Below are 15,933 nucleotides of genomic sequence, written 5' to 3'. Positions count from 1 at the left end.
TTTAGGGACGCTTTGCCCTAACTGCCGCCGCCGTGTTGTGCCTTCCGAAAAACATAACTTGAGATACCTTCGGTAAAACAGGCATAACTTTTCGCTCGTTTGTCAGAAAAATCTGAAATTTTTTGTGGAGCATCTCGACACCATTTGGAGCCGACCCAAACTGACCTTTGGTCTGTTTGGTTTCGTCAAAATCCCCAAAAAAATTCGGGAAAATATAGAAAAAAAATTGTCAAGGGTTTTGCACGTTTTTCAGAGAACGTGTTGTTTTTCTGTAGGCCACATAACACCTCAGTTGTAGGTGCCAATTTTTGTGGTTGCATCTTTTGTGATCCTTGTTCAGAGAAAAATATAAAAAAAATAGTGCAAAAAAAAAAAAAAATCCGGGCTATTTGCTTGTTCTGTGAGTTCTTTCCATCGTCCTTTGTTTCACCTTGTTGCGCTACGTCTAGGACACGTCTTAGCCAGCACTTGTGACTTGTACTTTGGATACTTATTGAACATTCGCTAATCTGCATTCGTTAATTGCTAATCCTTGACTTGAGTGCGGCCTACCCAGAACTCCACATAGTTCTACGACGAGCTGACTTTGTTCCCAGGCAATCGCTGCTCCAATCTTTCGCGAGTTCCTCCGGTCGGTTGTGGGTCGCCCCTGTGTGCTAGGTAAGAACGGATAAGACATTGATAACAGCACTAGTGTGAGCGCCTTGTGAACCGTTACACCCTATTTTGGCATCGGTTTTGTGTTTGCGCTAACCATGGCAGGCGACGGCGACGACGTGAAGGATGAGCTGCAGGACATGCGGACACAGATTGATGGACTTGCCACCGACATCAAGACGATGCATGAACGGATGGATTCCACGGTCACTACGTCGAACGAGCGGTTCGATCAGCTAGACCTCTCGCAGACAGCCACCAAGACCACGCTCGACACCATCGTGTCACGCCTCGACTCATTGAGCACGCTGGTCGCAGATCTCCAGAACGATTATGTTGGTGACACGGAGCAGGACGGTGGAGACCGTAAAGGCCGCGCTCGCCGTGTGCCACGCCGTCCCGGTAATGATTCTTTTGCTAAGATAAAATTTAAAATTCCATCTTTTAACGGCAAATATGATCCTGCTGCATATCTTGATTGGGAATTAGAAGTCGACCAGAAATTTTCATGCCATGATATTCCTGCTAATTCTCAAGTTAAAGCTGCTATTAGTGAATTTACTGATTTTGCTTTAATTTGGTGGCGTGAATATAAACAAAAACATCCCGCTACAGTTCCAACCACATGGGATCAATTAAAAGCTGCTATGCGATACAGATTTGTACCTTCTTATTATGCTCGCGATTTGCTTAATAAAATGCAATGTTTTCAGCAAGGTTCACAATCTGTAGAGGACTATTACCAGGAATTGCAAAAAGGCATGATTCGGTGTGGGTTAGTTGAGGAAAACGATGCTGCTATGGCACGTTTTCGTGGTGGTTTAAACCGTGAAATTCAGGATATACTTGATTACAAAGAGTATTATGATATGACCACATTATTTGAATTTGCTTGCAAAGCTGAACGTCAAATACAGGGACGCCGCTCGAAGCCATATTCTAACTCTTTTGCAGGACGAAGCTCGACATCCGGTTTAGCACCCGCGCCCCCTGCACCGTCCACACCCACCACTACACCACGTGAGCGGGCAGCCACTTCTGCAGGTACTCCTCCGTCCACAGGTGCAGTTCCTTCCACACGCCGCACACGGGATATTCAGTGCTTTCGTTGCCAAGGATTTGGCCATGTGTCTCGGGAATGTCCGAACAAGCGTGCCTTGCTCATTCGTGACGATGGTGAGTATTCTTCCGCTAGTGATTCTGACGATATTCAACCCGCTATGCTTGCCACTGACCATGCAGCAAAGACGGACGTACATGTCAACCCGGACGACGCCGATAGATATGAAAGTCTTGTTGTGCAGCGTGTTCTTAGTACACAGGTCGCTACGCCTGAGACGAATCAGCGACACACTCTTTTCCATACCAAGGGCGTTGTGCAAGAGCGATCCATTCGCATCATCATTGACAGCGGCAGCTGCAACAATTTGGCGAGTACCGCGCTGGTTGAGAAGTTGTCTTTACCCACTCGTAAGCATCCACATCCATATCACATTCAATGGCTTAATGATGGTGGGAAAATTAGAATTACTCGTTCGGTCCGTGTTCCTTTCTCCATGGGTGCTTATTCTGATTTTGTCGATTGTGATGTTATTCCCATGGAAGTATGCTCTCTGTTACTTGGGCGACCTTGGCAATATGATACTGATAGCTTGCATCATGGTCGTTCCAATCACTATTCTCTCATGTTTAAGGGTCAAAAAATAATTATACATCCAATGACACCTGAACAAATTCTTAAAGATGATCTTGCTCGAGCTGCTAAAACTGCTAAACAACTTGCACCATCGACCTCTGTTAATTCTGAAATCAAGTTAAATGCTCCTGTTTTGCTTGCTACACGTGCTGATTTTGATAAGTTACACGATGCTACTTTGCCATGCTATGCCCTTATATGCTCTCGTGTGCTCGTTTCCCTTGATGATACACCGTCTTTGGATATTCCCCCTGCTGTTGCTAACATTTTGCAGGCGTACGCTGATGTCTTTCCAAAAGATTTGCCACCAGGCCTTCCACCACTTCGTGGCATTGAGCACCAGATCGACCTCATTCCCGGCGCACAGCTCCCGAACCGCGCCCCGTACCGTACAAATCCGGATGAGACAAAGGAGATCCAGCGACAGGTACAGGCGTTGCTTGACAAGGGTTATATTCGTGAGTCTCTTAGCCCTTGCTCTGTTCCTGTGTTACTTGTTCCAAAGAAAGATGGCTCTTGGCGTATGTGTGTAGACTGTCGTGCTATTAATAACATTACCATTTGCTACCGATATCCTATACCACGCCTTGATGATATGCTAGATGAGCTTAGTGGTGCCATTATTTTTACTAAGATTGATTTGCGTAGTGGCTACCATCAGATTCGCATGAAATTAGGTGATGAATGGAAAACGGCTTTTAAAACGAAATTTGGGTTATATGAATGGTTGGTTATGCCGTTTGGTTTGACGAATGCTCCCAGCACTTTTATGCGTTTGATGAATGAAGTTCTGAGGCCCTTCATAGGATTGTTTGTAGTTGTCTATTTTGATGATATCCTTATTTACAGCAAGTCTATGGAGGAGCATTTAGACCATTTGCGTGCTGTTTTTGATGCGTTGCGTGCGGCCAATTTATTTGCTAACATCGAAAAATGCATGTTTTGCACACAACGTGTCTCGTTTCTTGGCTATGTTGTTACTCCACAGGGCATTGAGGTGGATAGCAGCAAGATCGATGCCATTCGGGCGTGGCCTACACCGACGACGGTCACACAAATTCGAAGCTTTCTTGGCCTTGCAGGTTTCTACCGCAGGTTTGTTCGTGATTTTAGCTCCATTGCAGCGCCTCTACATGAGCTTACAAAGAAGGATGTCCCCTTTGCTTGGAGTGATTCGCAAGAGGTTGCGTTCAGCACCTTGAAAGATAAGTTAACCAATTCTCCTCTCTTGCAGTTGCCTGATTTTACTAAAGTGTTTGAGCTTGAATGTGATGCTAGCGGTATTGGGCTAGGTGCTGTTTTGTTACAAGAAGGAAAACCTGTTGCCTATTTTAGCGAGAAATTAAGTGGTGCTAGCTTGAATTATTCTACTTATGATAAGGAGCTTTATGCTTTAGTGCGCACTTTGCATACTTGGCAGCACTACCTTTGGCATCGCGAGTTTATAATTCATTCTGATCATGAGGCTTTAAAACATATTCGTACCCAAACAAACCTGAACCGTCGTCATGCTAAATGGGTAGAATTCATTGAGTCTTTTCCTTACATTATTAAACACAAGAGCGGGAAAGAAAATGTTATTGCTGATGCTTTGTCTCGTCGCTATACCATGCTATCACAGTTAGATTTTAAAATTTTTGGCCTGCAAACTGTGAAGGATCAATATGTGGATGATGCTGATTTTAAAGATGCTTTTGCCCATTGTATTCATGGCAAACCATGGGGCAAATTTCACATACAGGACGGGTTCCTGTTTTGCGCTAACAAGCTGTGTGTTCCAGCTAGCTCGGTTCGTCGTTTGTTGTTACAGGAAGCGCATGGAGGCGGTCTCATGGGGCACTTTGGCGTCTACAAGACGCATGAGGTGCTGGCTGCTCATTTCTTTTGGCCCCGGATGCGCGCTGATGTTGAGCGCCTTGTTGCACGTTGCAATACTTGCCAGAAAGCTAAGTCACGATTGAACAACCATGGTTTGTACATGCCTTTGCCTGTTCCTACTTCCCCTTGGCTTGATATTTCTATGGACTTTGTTTTGGGATTGCCTCGAACTAAGAAGGGGAGGGACAGTATTTTTGTGGTTGTTGATCGTTTCTCCAAAATGGCTCATTTTATACCTTGTCATAAGACTGATGATGCTAGCAATATTGCTGAATTGTTCTTTAAAGAGATTATTCGTTTGCATGGTATTCCAAATACAATAGTCTCTGATCGTGATGCTAAGTTTCTCAGTCATTTTTGGAGATCACTGTGGAATAAAATGGGAACTAAATTGCTGTTTAGCACTACTTGTCACCCTCAGACTGATGGGCAAACTGAGGTGGTTAATCGAACTTTGTCAACCATGCTTAGGGCTGTTTTAGATAAAAACTTGAAACGTTGGGAGGATTGCTCGCCTCATGTTGAGTTTGCTTATAATCATGCAACGCATTCTTCTACAAAAATGTGTCCCTTTCAGATTGTTTATGGTTATATTCCTCGAGCGCCCATTGATTTGTTTGTTCTTGATGCTGAGGACGCTCCACACATAGATGCCGCTGCACATATTGATCAAATGATTAGCTTGCATGAACAAACTAAACAAAACATTGCTACTGCTAATGCTAAATATCAGGTTGCGGGTAGTAAAGGGAGAAAACATGTTACTTTTGAACCGGGTGATCTGGTTTGGTTGCATTTAAGAAAGGATCGTTTTCCTACTTTACGTCGTTCTAAATTGATGCCACGTGCTGCTGGTCCTTTTAAAGTACTAACCAAGATTAATGATAATGCTTACATCCTTGACCTGCCTGCGGAGTTTGGTGTTTCCACGAGTTTTAATGTTGCAGATTTGAAACCTTATGCGGGCGAAGATGAGGAGTTGCCATCGAGGACGACTTCAATTCAAGAAGGGGAGGATGATGAGGACACCACGAGTACATCTACACCAGCAGCACCTCAGGCGCCTCCAGTTGATGACACCACGAGTACATCTACACCAGCAGCACCTCAGGCGCCTCCAGTTGATCATCTAGGGCCAATCACTCGGGCCCGTGCGAGAGAATTAAACTTCATCATGCTGTTAAGGAACGAAGGGCCAGCGGAATAAGAAGATGGCCCAACAGGGCAGCCCAGGTGGGGCGCCTAGGGCTGGCAGCCGCCGCCTTTTCCCTGGTGGCGCCCCCCCCCCCCCCTCCTGCCGTCGATCTGGACTCCAGGGGCTGCGCCCCCTTTATTTAGTCGGAGTCCCTTTTGTTTACAACTCGAGTTTTGTTTTACATCTAGCTTTAGCTACTCTCGAACACGGCAATTCCACGCCGTCTTTGTGTGATTCAGAACTCCACCTTCAAGCGATAATTGTGATTGCTCGCGTCTTTTTCTTGTTCGTTTTTCGATTGCGTGCAGGAAACGATCTTCGTGATCAGGCTGATCTCGCACCGGCGAGGTTGGTAACCATCGGGAGTTGGTTCAGCGATTGCATTGGCGCTTCGGGTTCGCTCGTCGTAGTCGGATCGTGAGGGTCTACTTCCACCAGATCGAAATTATCTCCACTCACCGAAAGATCGGGCACTCCCCTTCTATCACTGCTCGCTTCTGATTTAACGACTGTTTGCCGCTTCTGGTTTAACGGCTGTTTGGGCTTGCGGCTGTACAGCTGATTAAGCTGGTAAACAGCGAATCGGGCCTGCTCGCTTCTGATTTAACGGCTGTTTGGGCTTGCGGCTTTACAGCCCATCAGCCCAAACCGTTAGCGCTTCCTCCTGTCTCGTTGCTCTTCCCGTTCCGCGAGTGCAGAGGAGAACGTGGCACTCGGGACTCGGGAATCGCCTCCGCTAGGGTTTAGAGGCCACAGGCCAGCCGGCGCCCGGCGCCCGGCGCTTCCAACCTCCGGCCAGTATTCGGCGCTAGGAGGACGCCAAATCGAGTCAGCAACGCCTCTCTGATCCGATGCCTGTCGGTGGCGGGCTCTCCTAGTCGGCGCCGGTAAACTTGCACGGCCGCACCACCGCCTCTGCCCTCCTCAAGTTCCGACCTCCTCGGCTCCACCCCCCACCTCGCCCACTCCTAGCCTCTCTGTGCATACCGAGGCACCTCATCAAGGTAGGTAAATTTTGCCGCCCCTATTCTTTGGATTTTTCTGTGTACTGTTGCTCGAACGTGATTCCGGTGGCCAAAATCCCGACCAATCGTGCTGCCCGCACTCAACATGTGTGCCTGCTTGTGACTGCTACTGGTTAATTTGGTTTCCTGTAGTAAATTTTAAGCTCGAAGGGTCTACAACTAAGGTGTTAACAAACTAAAATAAACCAAAGCACTAGAGATTCAAAATGTGTGTTAAATTCGATTCAAAATGTGTGTTAAACTATGGCACTGAATGCAGATATGTTATGCTTAAACTGCCTAGCATAATGACATCGGCATTATTCAATTTATAAAGCTTTGAAGTTGTCCTATTTTACAGACCATTACATCGGAGCTTTCCTCCTCTCTAAGAGGATATGGTTCTTTGACATAAATTGGAGCTAACTGAAAATCACCAGCACAACAGCACCTGAAACATGGACCTTTTGAATGGAAAAGATATTAGAAAAGGAATTGAACAAATGAGTCGAGAGAAACAATAAATAAATAAACATAGGTCACTTACAAGGTGATTCACTGAAAGTCTGAAACATTGTGCTGAACATGACATCTTCATATTTATTTGTACTGTATATTTAAGTCCTGTCAGAGTCTCTACTACTAAAACAAACGTAAGATGTCCTCAACCAAGGAGTTGGATCGACACCCGCGATATGTCGCCCTCTCTCTTATGCATCTGTTCCAACATGTGGCCCCTGCCCATGAGCGGCGCTAGGGGTATGCCCCTGTATTCCTTGGAATACCCAAGATTTTGTGACACTACAATAAATATATCTATACAGATTTACATGTATATTGGTACATCCCGTTTTATGTTGCAAATATGGCAAAATAAGCCTAATATACCAATTAGTTATAGCAGCCCATGAAGAAACAAAGCCCAAAAATGCAGAAACCCATCGACTCGCTGTCTGTCTGTCTCACTCCCCCTCCCTGGCTCCTATCCGTCGCTCTCGCTTGCGAGAGGCAAAACCACGCCACCCCTGCTCTCGCCTCGCAAGCGCGCCCACCAACGGCCAGGCGGTGGCGCCCCTTCGGCGTCCGTGTCCGGCCCTTCACCCTCCCCCTCGGTGGCTTGAAGCAAGGTGAGCAGAACAACCCAGATCGATTCTTCAGTGTATGAAATTTGAACTATTGAAGATTTCTTTTTCTTATTTTTTTATTGTATTCTTGTAATGTAGATGAAGTAGCATATTGACATTGTGGGAGAAAGCTGCGAAGGCGGAAAAAAAACAGCCTCCACGTCCACACCAAATGCTACTTATGGTCCATTATATTACATATTTGCTTTGATTTTTTTTATACGTGGTATACCCAGCTGCAAATCCCTGGCTCCGCCACTGCTCCTGCCTGTAGATCGGAGTCCCATGATCGACGCCTGAAGCCACGACCCACGATTGACGCACGGCCAGGATGCCGCCATCCTACACTCTGACTGGCTTGTTTGTTTGTGGATTGGCTCCAGCTGCCTGGCCTAGGCATCACTCCAAGGCATTGGATTTTCCAAGCCTGGGGTTCAGATGGCTGCCTGGTTCACGGTGCCAACCAAATAGCCCTGAACTACTCTCCGCCTCCCCCCACCCACCAAAACCAAAACGAGTCACTGATTGACGCCACGCATACCGGCCACCGCCCGTGCTCTTTGCATCCGTCCCTAATCCTCTCCGCCTCCCCCCCCACCCACCAAAACCAAAACGAGTCACTGATTGACGCCACGCATACCGGCCACCGCCCGTGCTCTTTGCATCCGTCCCTAATCCTGAGATCCGTCGACCAGACTTGCTCTCCCCAATGCCGCCGTTGAGCCGACCTGCTCTCTATCCATAAGGTTGCAAAAGGCGCTAGGCGGGATCTAGGCGGTGACCCTTCGCCTAGAGCCTAGGCGCGCCTAGGCTTGCCTAGGCGTTTCCTAGGCGAGCCTGAGAACCACAGCAGAGGAGGGAGGAGGCCAGGAGCAGAGGAGGGAAGAATCAGAGGAGGAGGCGGCGGGGAGCAGAGGAGGCAAGAACAGAGGAGGGAGGAGATGAGGAGCTTGGTCGCTTGGGGCACGGGAAGACTCACCGCAGCGAGGGAAGAGTCCGAGCTCATGGCGGCCGGGCGTCGATGGAGCAAATCGGGGTAGCGCGACACGAGCTCGACTGGCGGTGGGAGTAGATCTGGGAGACGCGGGGCGAGCTCGACCGGCGGCGGGAGCAGATCGGGGTGGCGTGGGGCGAGCTCGACCGGAGATCGGGACGGCACGAGTCGAGCTCGACTGGCGGCGGCGGTGAGAGCTCCTGGTCCCTCTCTCTTTCTCCAACCCTAGCAGTGGGCCTATACTTAGTCAAAGAGGCCAACAAAGCAGCCCAAGCCCATCCAACCGACCAACCCTTGTCCGGTTCTCAACTTCTTCATCCCTCCATCCATTCGCACTCTCCTGCTCAGCCGCCGCTCACACCTCCGCCGCCCGACGTCTCCAGCTCCTGCCCTCGCCGCTCGACGTCCCCTCCTCCCCCGGTGCCGCCCAACGTTCCCTCCTCCCTCTGCATCGCCCGACGTTCGCACCTCCGCCTCCGCCGCCCGCCCAACATCCCTACCTCCTCCACCTGACCTCCTCCCTCCGCCGGCACCACCCGACGTCCGCGCCGCCTAGGGTACCGCCTACCCCCCTAGGCGAGGCGGTACCCCTCCGCCTAGCGACTATGCGCGCCTAGGCGGGCGCGGAATAGTGCCTTGGCGAACGACAATCGCTACTACAGCTCCCAGTCCTTCACGTTATGTGTATAAAAGTTTTGTCTATATAAAGATGCGCTGTTCTCCTGCGTGTTCGAGGAAAAAAATTGTATGTTAAGCAAGTCTATATACACCTCATGCATTCTTGTCCTTGCTTCTACATGTTGCCATGGTTTCGGTTATTAACATCAAGCCTTAGATTTGTCTAGGATTCTATATATTTTTTGTCCATATCCCATCCAGGATAGGCAGCTATTGACTGCTATAACATTTTCCCTAACCTCGCTTAAGTGTCAAACAGTCTGAACTCTGGAGGTACTCCGACTGCTCCAAATTGTAAGTCGTTTGGCCTTTTTTATGTATCTAGACATAACGCATATCTAGGTGAACGACTTACACTTTGGAAAGGAGGGAGTATTATTTAACTCTGGAGCTATTATTTACAGAGTTTGTGATCGTACAGCTTGATCTTTAAAACTTAATGCCGCTACTTCTGTTGATGATGAATTAATTCTCGTACTAAAATTAATCAAAAAGGTAGCTTTCCAATGTTTAAATAGAGTGGCAGTTTGATTAATTTACTGTTCAGACAATTTGTATGTTCCACAATTTACTCAAGGGCCTATTCGGCCTTGAACCGAATAATTTGCTCAAGCGTTGCTAAACTTATTGCACGATAATTGTTTGTTGTGTAGAGAAACTTAACCGGCTAGTGTTTCCACTGACTAATAACTAATGTAGTAATGTGTTTATGAGGTCTGCAATCTCCAGGCAGGACATGGTGCCTCAATTCAGCCCAAAAGCCCTATGGAAGCCCAACTCAAAGCCTTTTATTCCAATGAAATATGCATGGCTGCTTAGCTGCTGTGGGCTGGCTGCTGCAGTAGCAGCCTCAGCAAGCTGTACCGAGCACACCCAAACCTTTCCTAAACCTGCGAGTCAGTATGTTCACTTGTTCAGGCCTCGAGGGTAACCCGTGTTGGGCCAATGAACTTAGGCCCTTGAATCCTTTTGTGTCCACGTGGTTCCCTGACTCCAGTGTGGCGGGCGATGGGCCTTTCCCTCGCTGCTGGCAACCCCTAAACAACAAACGCAGAGTGAGAGGACGACCACCCAATCCGCAAGGAAGCGAAGCTCTTCTACTCCATCCAAATCAACTCCCTTCTCTGGTTGGGTTGAATTTATCGGGTGGTTTCTGGTTGGAAGGATTTAGGTAAAACCCTAACTCGTGCAGTGTCTACTCTCTACGCAGTTGCTTCCGATGGACGGTGCCACAGCTGCAGGAGGAAGTAGGGAACCGGCAGCCAACGGGTCCAAACCCGAGGAGCAGCAGTTTGATCCCAGCCGAAGTAAGGAGCTCCCAGTCTCAACTGGCAGCTTCATTTCATTTCAGTAAATTATTCTGTATTTCTAGTTCGAACTGTAGTTTGGTTCCCGCTTTTTTCTGTATAGGAAATAGGAAATCATGATATCTTGCTCTCGTTCCTGGGGAATTCGGATGGAAGATTGAATTACTATTAGCTTTATGTTGGTTATCTGCACAGCAAATTATGAACATTGCATTCCCTGGAATATTGTATTTGGTAACGCTTCAAGTTCAGAATTTTTTGAAATGGTTTTGCTAGATTACTTTATGGTACTATATTGTGAGGACGGAATCTTTAGAATGTTGTCAAACTCAATGCTTAGATGTATCATTTGGCGTTATCTTGAAAAGAGCATCCACCAACTGCTCGTTTCTCAAGTCATAGTTTATTAATCTTGCAGTAGTCTGACACCTAATTGATGTTTTGAAGTGATAGGTATAGTTAAAAGGAAGGCCTTGGTTAAAGATTTGGCCACGGCGTACCATGCTGAATGTATAGCATCCTGTAAAGAACTCCTGCAGCTTCAGAGAAAGTGGGAGGAGGTCCGTAGCCTTCATCTTCCAAAATCTAAACTGTAGAGAAGTATTTTCCTCCGTATTGCTTATAGCACTATAATTCAAGCTTTGTTTCTTGTGTATTTGTAAGACAAATATCAGTTGATAAATTGCTACCCATTTTGCATCATTCAGTGTGGCCGCAGTTTATTTGAATTTTGATATACGAAGTCAATAAGTCAATTGAGCTGTAAAACATTCATATTGTTTTCAGAGACAGTAGCATATTGTTATGGGCTTTTAAGTGACAAGAAGAGCTGTCTAATGTGTTTGAATTACAGCGGTGCTAGATCTACTGGAATATCCTTTTGCAATCTGTGTCAAAAAAAAGTGTCCCAGACTCTTTCCTTAAGCAGAATTCATTCATCTACACATACATTCTAGCTTTTCAGTTTCTTCAGCATCCCTTTAGCTATTTAGCTACTTTTGATTGAGCTTCAGGGTCATGAGTTGACCTGTACCAGTTATTGAGAAAGATATTAATTTTAACTAGCATCCCAGAATTGTATGTGTTGTTTTACAGTAGTAAAATTCTTCGGGCAAAGTTTGCTTTTGCTTGTTAATCTTGACGGTATTTTTCCTAATGAGATATCTCAAAATGTTAATATTGATCGCAGGAACAGCACGTCGAAGCCAAAATGCCTGAAGAACCAAGATCGTTGATGATCAAGACCTCAAAGCATAGAAAGAAGTAGATTTAGGAGACTAGTTTCTTACTTTCTTTCGAAAGAACACTTTTTGGCTCTCTCAATGCTGTGATTGTTAGCTTGACAGTAAACAAGACGCAAGGAAACGTTGCCGTAAGGTGGGTTTATGCTGTAAAGCTTCATTTGCCTTTTACCGTTTGCGCTTTAATTAGCATTTTTTTCATCTTTAAATAAAGACTTAAAAGAAATACGAACATGCTGGATCCTTTTACAGTTGCATCCAATAATGAAAACAATTACATATCTCACTGATTTGCACTCGAATCGTCACAACTGTTTGTTTTCTTCAAAGATGACTCTTACAAATAATTAACCTGTAGTAATGTAGTTTCATTCAACGAAGGCATTTACTTGTATTACAATGGATTTAGCTCTAGTCATTTTGTGATCAATCTGTGTTCTCCCACTTGTTTTCACCTTAACTGAATGCGTTTGTCTGTGCGAACCATGATCGCCATTATATTTGTGTTATTAAGAGTAACGCATCTTCGGTTTTTGAACTTCGTAGACAGATCAGTTCTGAGGACTATATTTTGAGAGATTAGTGGGAAAAAAAACTGTTATTTGATTTTTGTTAAATGTTCTCTCTTGATGGCTCGGTGCTCAAGGGCCTGTAAATCAGTAGCTAACTGAACATGTGGCTATTTTAGAAATGTGTTTGGTTCCAGGGATAATTATGGATGAGATGGGGTGGGACGATCTCAATTTCACTCGTGTTTTTTAGAAATGTGTTTGGTTCTAGGGATAATTAGGGATGAGATGGAATGGGGCGGTTCAATTTCACTTGTGTTTGGTTTTGGGGCCAACCGAGATGGGTCCATCTCCGGAGGCTCCCTGATCGGGTTGTCCCTGTCCCTAGAGATCGAGGGGATGGCCTCATCCCATATCTATGGTGTGGTCGATCTTGCACGGGTAGGCTCTTTCTCCATTATCATCGTCTCGGTTGAGCTCGTGAGTCGAGGCGACGTAGCTCCTCCTATTATCAACCAAGCTCGCGACGCCATGGCTCCTCCCCTTCTCGGCGGTCTTTCTCTTCCGAGCCTAGCCCACACTAGTGCTGAGGCACAGGGGTGAGTGGCAAGAAGATGAGACAATAAAAAAAATAAAAAGAGAAATAGATAGAGAGAATGACAATTGGGGCTAGCTTGTTGGTAACTATTGCCAATATTATAAAAAAAAATTATGTCCCTCAAAGTCCCTCCAAACAAACAAAAAGTTTGGAATAGACCTATATCCTCACCAAACCAAAAATAGAACTAAGACGGTCAATTCTAAAATAGGGGTAGAGCCATCCCATTCCACCTCATTTCCAAACCAAACATATGTTTAGTGTCCAGTGGTTTGTTTAGACATATGACCTGTTTGGTTCAAATTATGAGAAAATTGCCTAGCTCAGGCAACAATCTCATGCGTCTGATCAATTTTGATTGTTTACTATTGTGGTTGGATGAAGCTGTTTGGATTAGGCAACTTTCCCAACACTTCAACTAAATGGGTCATAGTGTTTAAGGTGTTCTTTGGATCTCATGATCTAAACTTTAGACCTCTTTTAGCTCTTGATACTTGAAACATGTGGTCTAAAATTTAGCCATTCTTACAAAAATAATGTTAGTTCATTAGACCATAAAAGTGAGCTGAAGTGATGTAAAGTTTAACCCTTGACTTTAGCTAACTAAACTTTAGATCACGAGATCTAAACAAGGGCTGATAAAAGTTGTTTTCCATTTAGAGCTAGTTAGTAGGACTCCTGCTCCTCCTAAATGGGCTCCGCCTCTTCTTATGGACCAGTTTCTCTGGTGGAGCTAAAGCCAGTTTAGAAAACATTAACAAAAATGACTTCGATGATAGTTTTGTAATAATTCCGGCTCCTCAAAATGGCTCGACTCTTCTGGACTCCATGCAAGGAACCATCTATTATAGCTGTTTGGCAAGCTGTGGAAAATGTTTTAAAGTAAATTAGGTTGGAGATGGCTTTAAATTATGGTTACATATCGGGTATATACATCCCCATGGCTTTATGCATTCGGTTAAAGCATAATCTTTACCCGTATCCACGAACCCAATTGTCGGGTATCAATATTAGGAATACCCGAAGGAGGGATCTGAGGACCGCGGACAACAACTCGCCAAGATAATTAAGGACGTATTTCAGTCTCGACCGACCCCGAAGGGACGGTTTCCGCCTCGCCAGACCCCTCAGGCACAGGCCCCTTGTCGCCCTGACCCCGAGGGTACGGGAGCCGTCTCGCCCGACCCCTCGGGCGCGGGCTTCGCCTCACCGGCGGGGTCCGTACCACCCCCAACCTACTACTGGGTCCAAGCGTGTGGGCCTAGGTCAAGCCTCTGACACCAAAAGGGGCACAGGCACGTCTTTACGTGACCCGTGGCCACGACAGGCCACGTCCCGGGGGTTCGCATCGCCAACAGTGACAAGTGCATAGGCGCTTGTGCTGCCTAATCCCCGTACGGCCGTGAAAGCTCTAGTTTGGTTTTGGTGAATTGATGAAACCCTAAGTGCTAACCTAGTTCATCTAAGTGATCATAAGATAGGTAACATTATTCCAAGTGGTGAAGCAACTGGTGAAGATCATGATGATGGTGATGTCATGGTGATGATCAAGTGCTTCGACTTAGAAAACAAGAAAGAGAAAAACAAAAAAACTCAAGGCAAAGGTAAAATTGATAGGAGCTTTTTGGTTTAGTGATCGAGACACTTAGGGAGTGTGATCACATTTAGGATCGATAGCCAGTACTATTAAGAGGGGTGAAACTCGTATCGAAATGCGGTTATCAAAGTGCCACTAGGTGCTATAACTCATTGCATATGCATTTAGGATCTAGTGGAGTGCTAACACCCTTGAAAACATTTGTGAAAAATATGCTAACACATGTGCACAAGGTGATACACTTGGTGGTTGGCACATTTGAGCAAGGGTGGAGAAGTTGGTGAAGTGAAGGAGGTGATAGTCACTGAAAACAGTGACCGGACACCGTTCACGTGGTGACCGGACTCGGGAGAGTAGCGTCCAGTCATTTATAAAATCAGTGGTTTGCTCGGGCTACTCTCGGCCTCTGGCTGAACACTATTTCTGAACATTTGAGCAGGTGATCGGACTCTGGCTGAACACTGTTTCCGGACATTTGAGCAGGTGATCAGACTCTAGCTAAACACTATTCAGCGTTCGGTCCTACTGATGTGGTGGTGCGTAGAGAAGAGGAGGAGCGGATGAACCAGTGCAGTCCGCTCATGGTGGACCGGACACGTCCGGTCAAAAAAAACCGGCCCCGGTGCCTTACTAAAAATGACCAGACTCCAGTGATGGAGCATTCGGTCACTTTGAGTAGTGCTTCCAGTCACAACTTAACACGTGGCGTGAAGCAGACCAGCCATTAAGATCGGGCGCTCAACATTTGAGGCTGAGGACATGTGGTGAGCATCGAGCGACCGAACGCTAGGGTCCTGCGTCTGGTCAATCTGACCGGCGCATTCAGTTAGCCCGTGTTTCACTAGACAGAGGAGCCAACGACTCTATTCATGGGGGCTCTCTATTTAAGCCCCATAGCCGGCTCAAGCTCACTCTATTGGTCATTTGCATTGACATAGCAACCTTGTGAGTTTAGCCAAAACCCTCCCACTCATCTATATCATTGATTCATCATCTTTGTGAGATTGAGACTGAATCCAAGTGCATTGCTTGAGTGTTTGCATCTAGAGGCACTTGGTGTTCGTGTTTCGCTTGCAGGATTCACTTGTTACTCTTGGTGGTTGCAGGCCACCTAGATGGCTTGGAGTTAGCGAGGATCAGTTGAGCGGAGGTTGGTGATTGTCTCCGGCTCTGTTGTGGTGATTAGAGGGGTTCTTGACCTTTCCTCAGCGGAGAGCCAAAAGGTACTCTAGTGGATTGCTCGTGGCTTGTGTGATCCTCATCTCGTGTTGGTTGTACGACACCCTATTGAGGGTTTGGCGTGTGATGCCAATTAGCACGTGAACCTCCAAGTGAGTGAATCGCCACAACAAGGACTAGCTTGCCGACAATCAAGTGAACCTCGATAAAAAATCATTGTGTCATCATTTGATTCTGAGGTGATTGGTCTTCATTGGTATTCATTCTTGTGATTGA

At 46.3% G+C, this 15,933-nt stretch overlaps 1 protein-coding gene across 2 annotated transcripts; it reads left to right on the top strand.

The window, feature by feature from the left end:
* The first annotated feature begins 6,085 nt into the window (after positions 1-6,085).
* On the top strand, positions 6,086-11,945 carry LOC136545867 (uncharacterized). Of its 2 annotated transcripts, none has more exons than XM_066537842.1 (4): positions 6,086-6,430; positions 10,437-10,533; positions 10,981-11,093; positions 11,723-11,945. In XM_066537842.1, the coding sequence occupies exons 2-4, from the start codon at positions 10,446-10,448 to the stop codon at positions 11,798-11,800; spliced, it is 279 nt and encodes a 92-aa protein (XP_066393939.1). In that variant the 5' UTR covers positions 6,086-6,430; positions 10,437-10,445; the 3' UTR covers positions 11,801-11,945. The 2 variants fall into 2 exon arrangements, with proteins under 2 accessions (XP_066393939.1, XP_066393940.1); XM_066537843.1 differs by having other exon boundaries at positions 6,086-6,434.
* The last annotated feature ends 3,988 nt before the right edge of the window (positions 11,946-15,933 follow it).

The sequence above is a fragment of the Miscanthus floridulus genome, chromosome 3, assembly GCF_019320115.1.
Source record: "Miscanthus floridulus cultivar M001 chromosome 3, ASM1932011v1, whole genome shotgun sequence".
Lineage (NCBI taxonomy): Eukaryota > Viridiplantae > Streptophyta > Magnoliopsida > Poales > Poaceae > Miscanthus > Miscanthus floridulus.
This window is presented reverse-complemented; position numbering and strand designations above follow the sequence as displayed.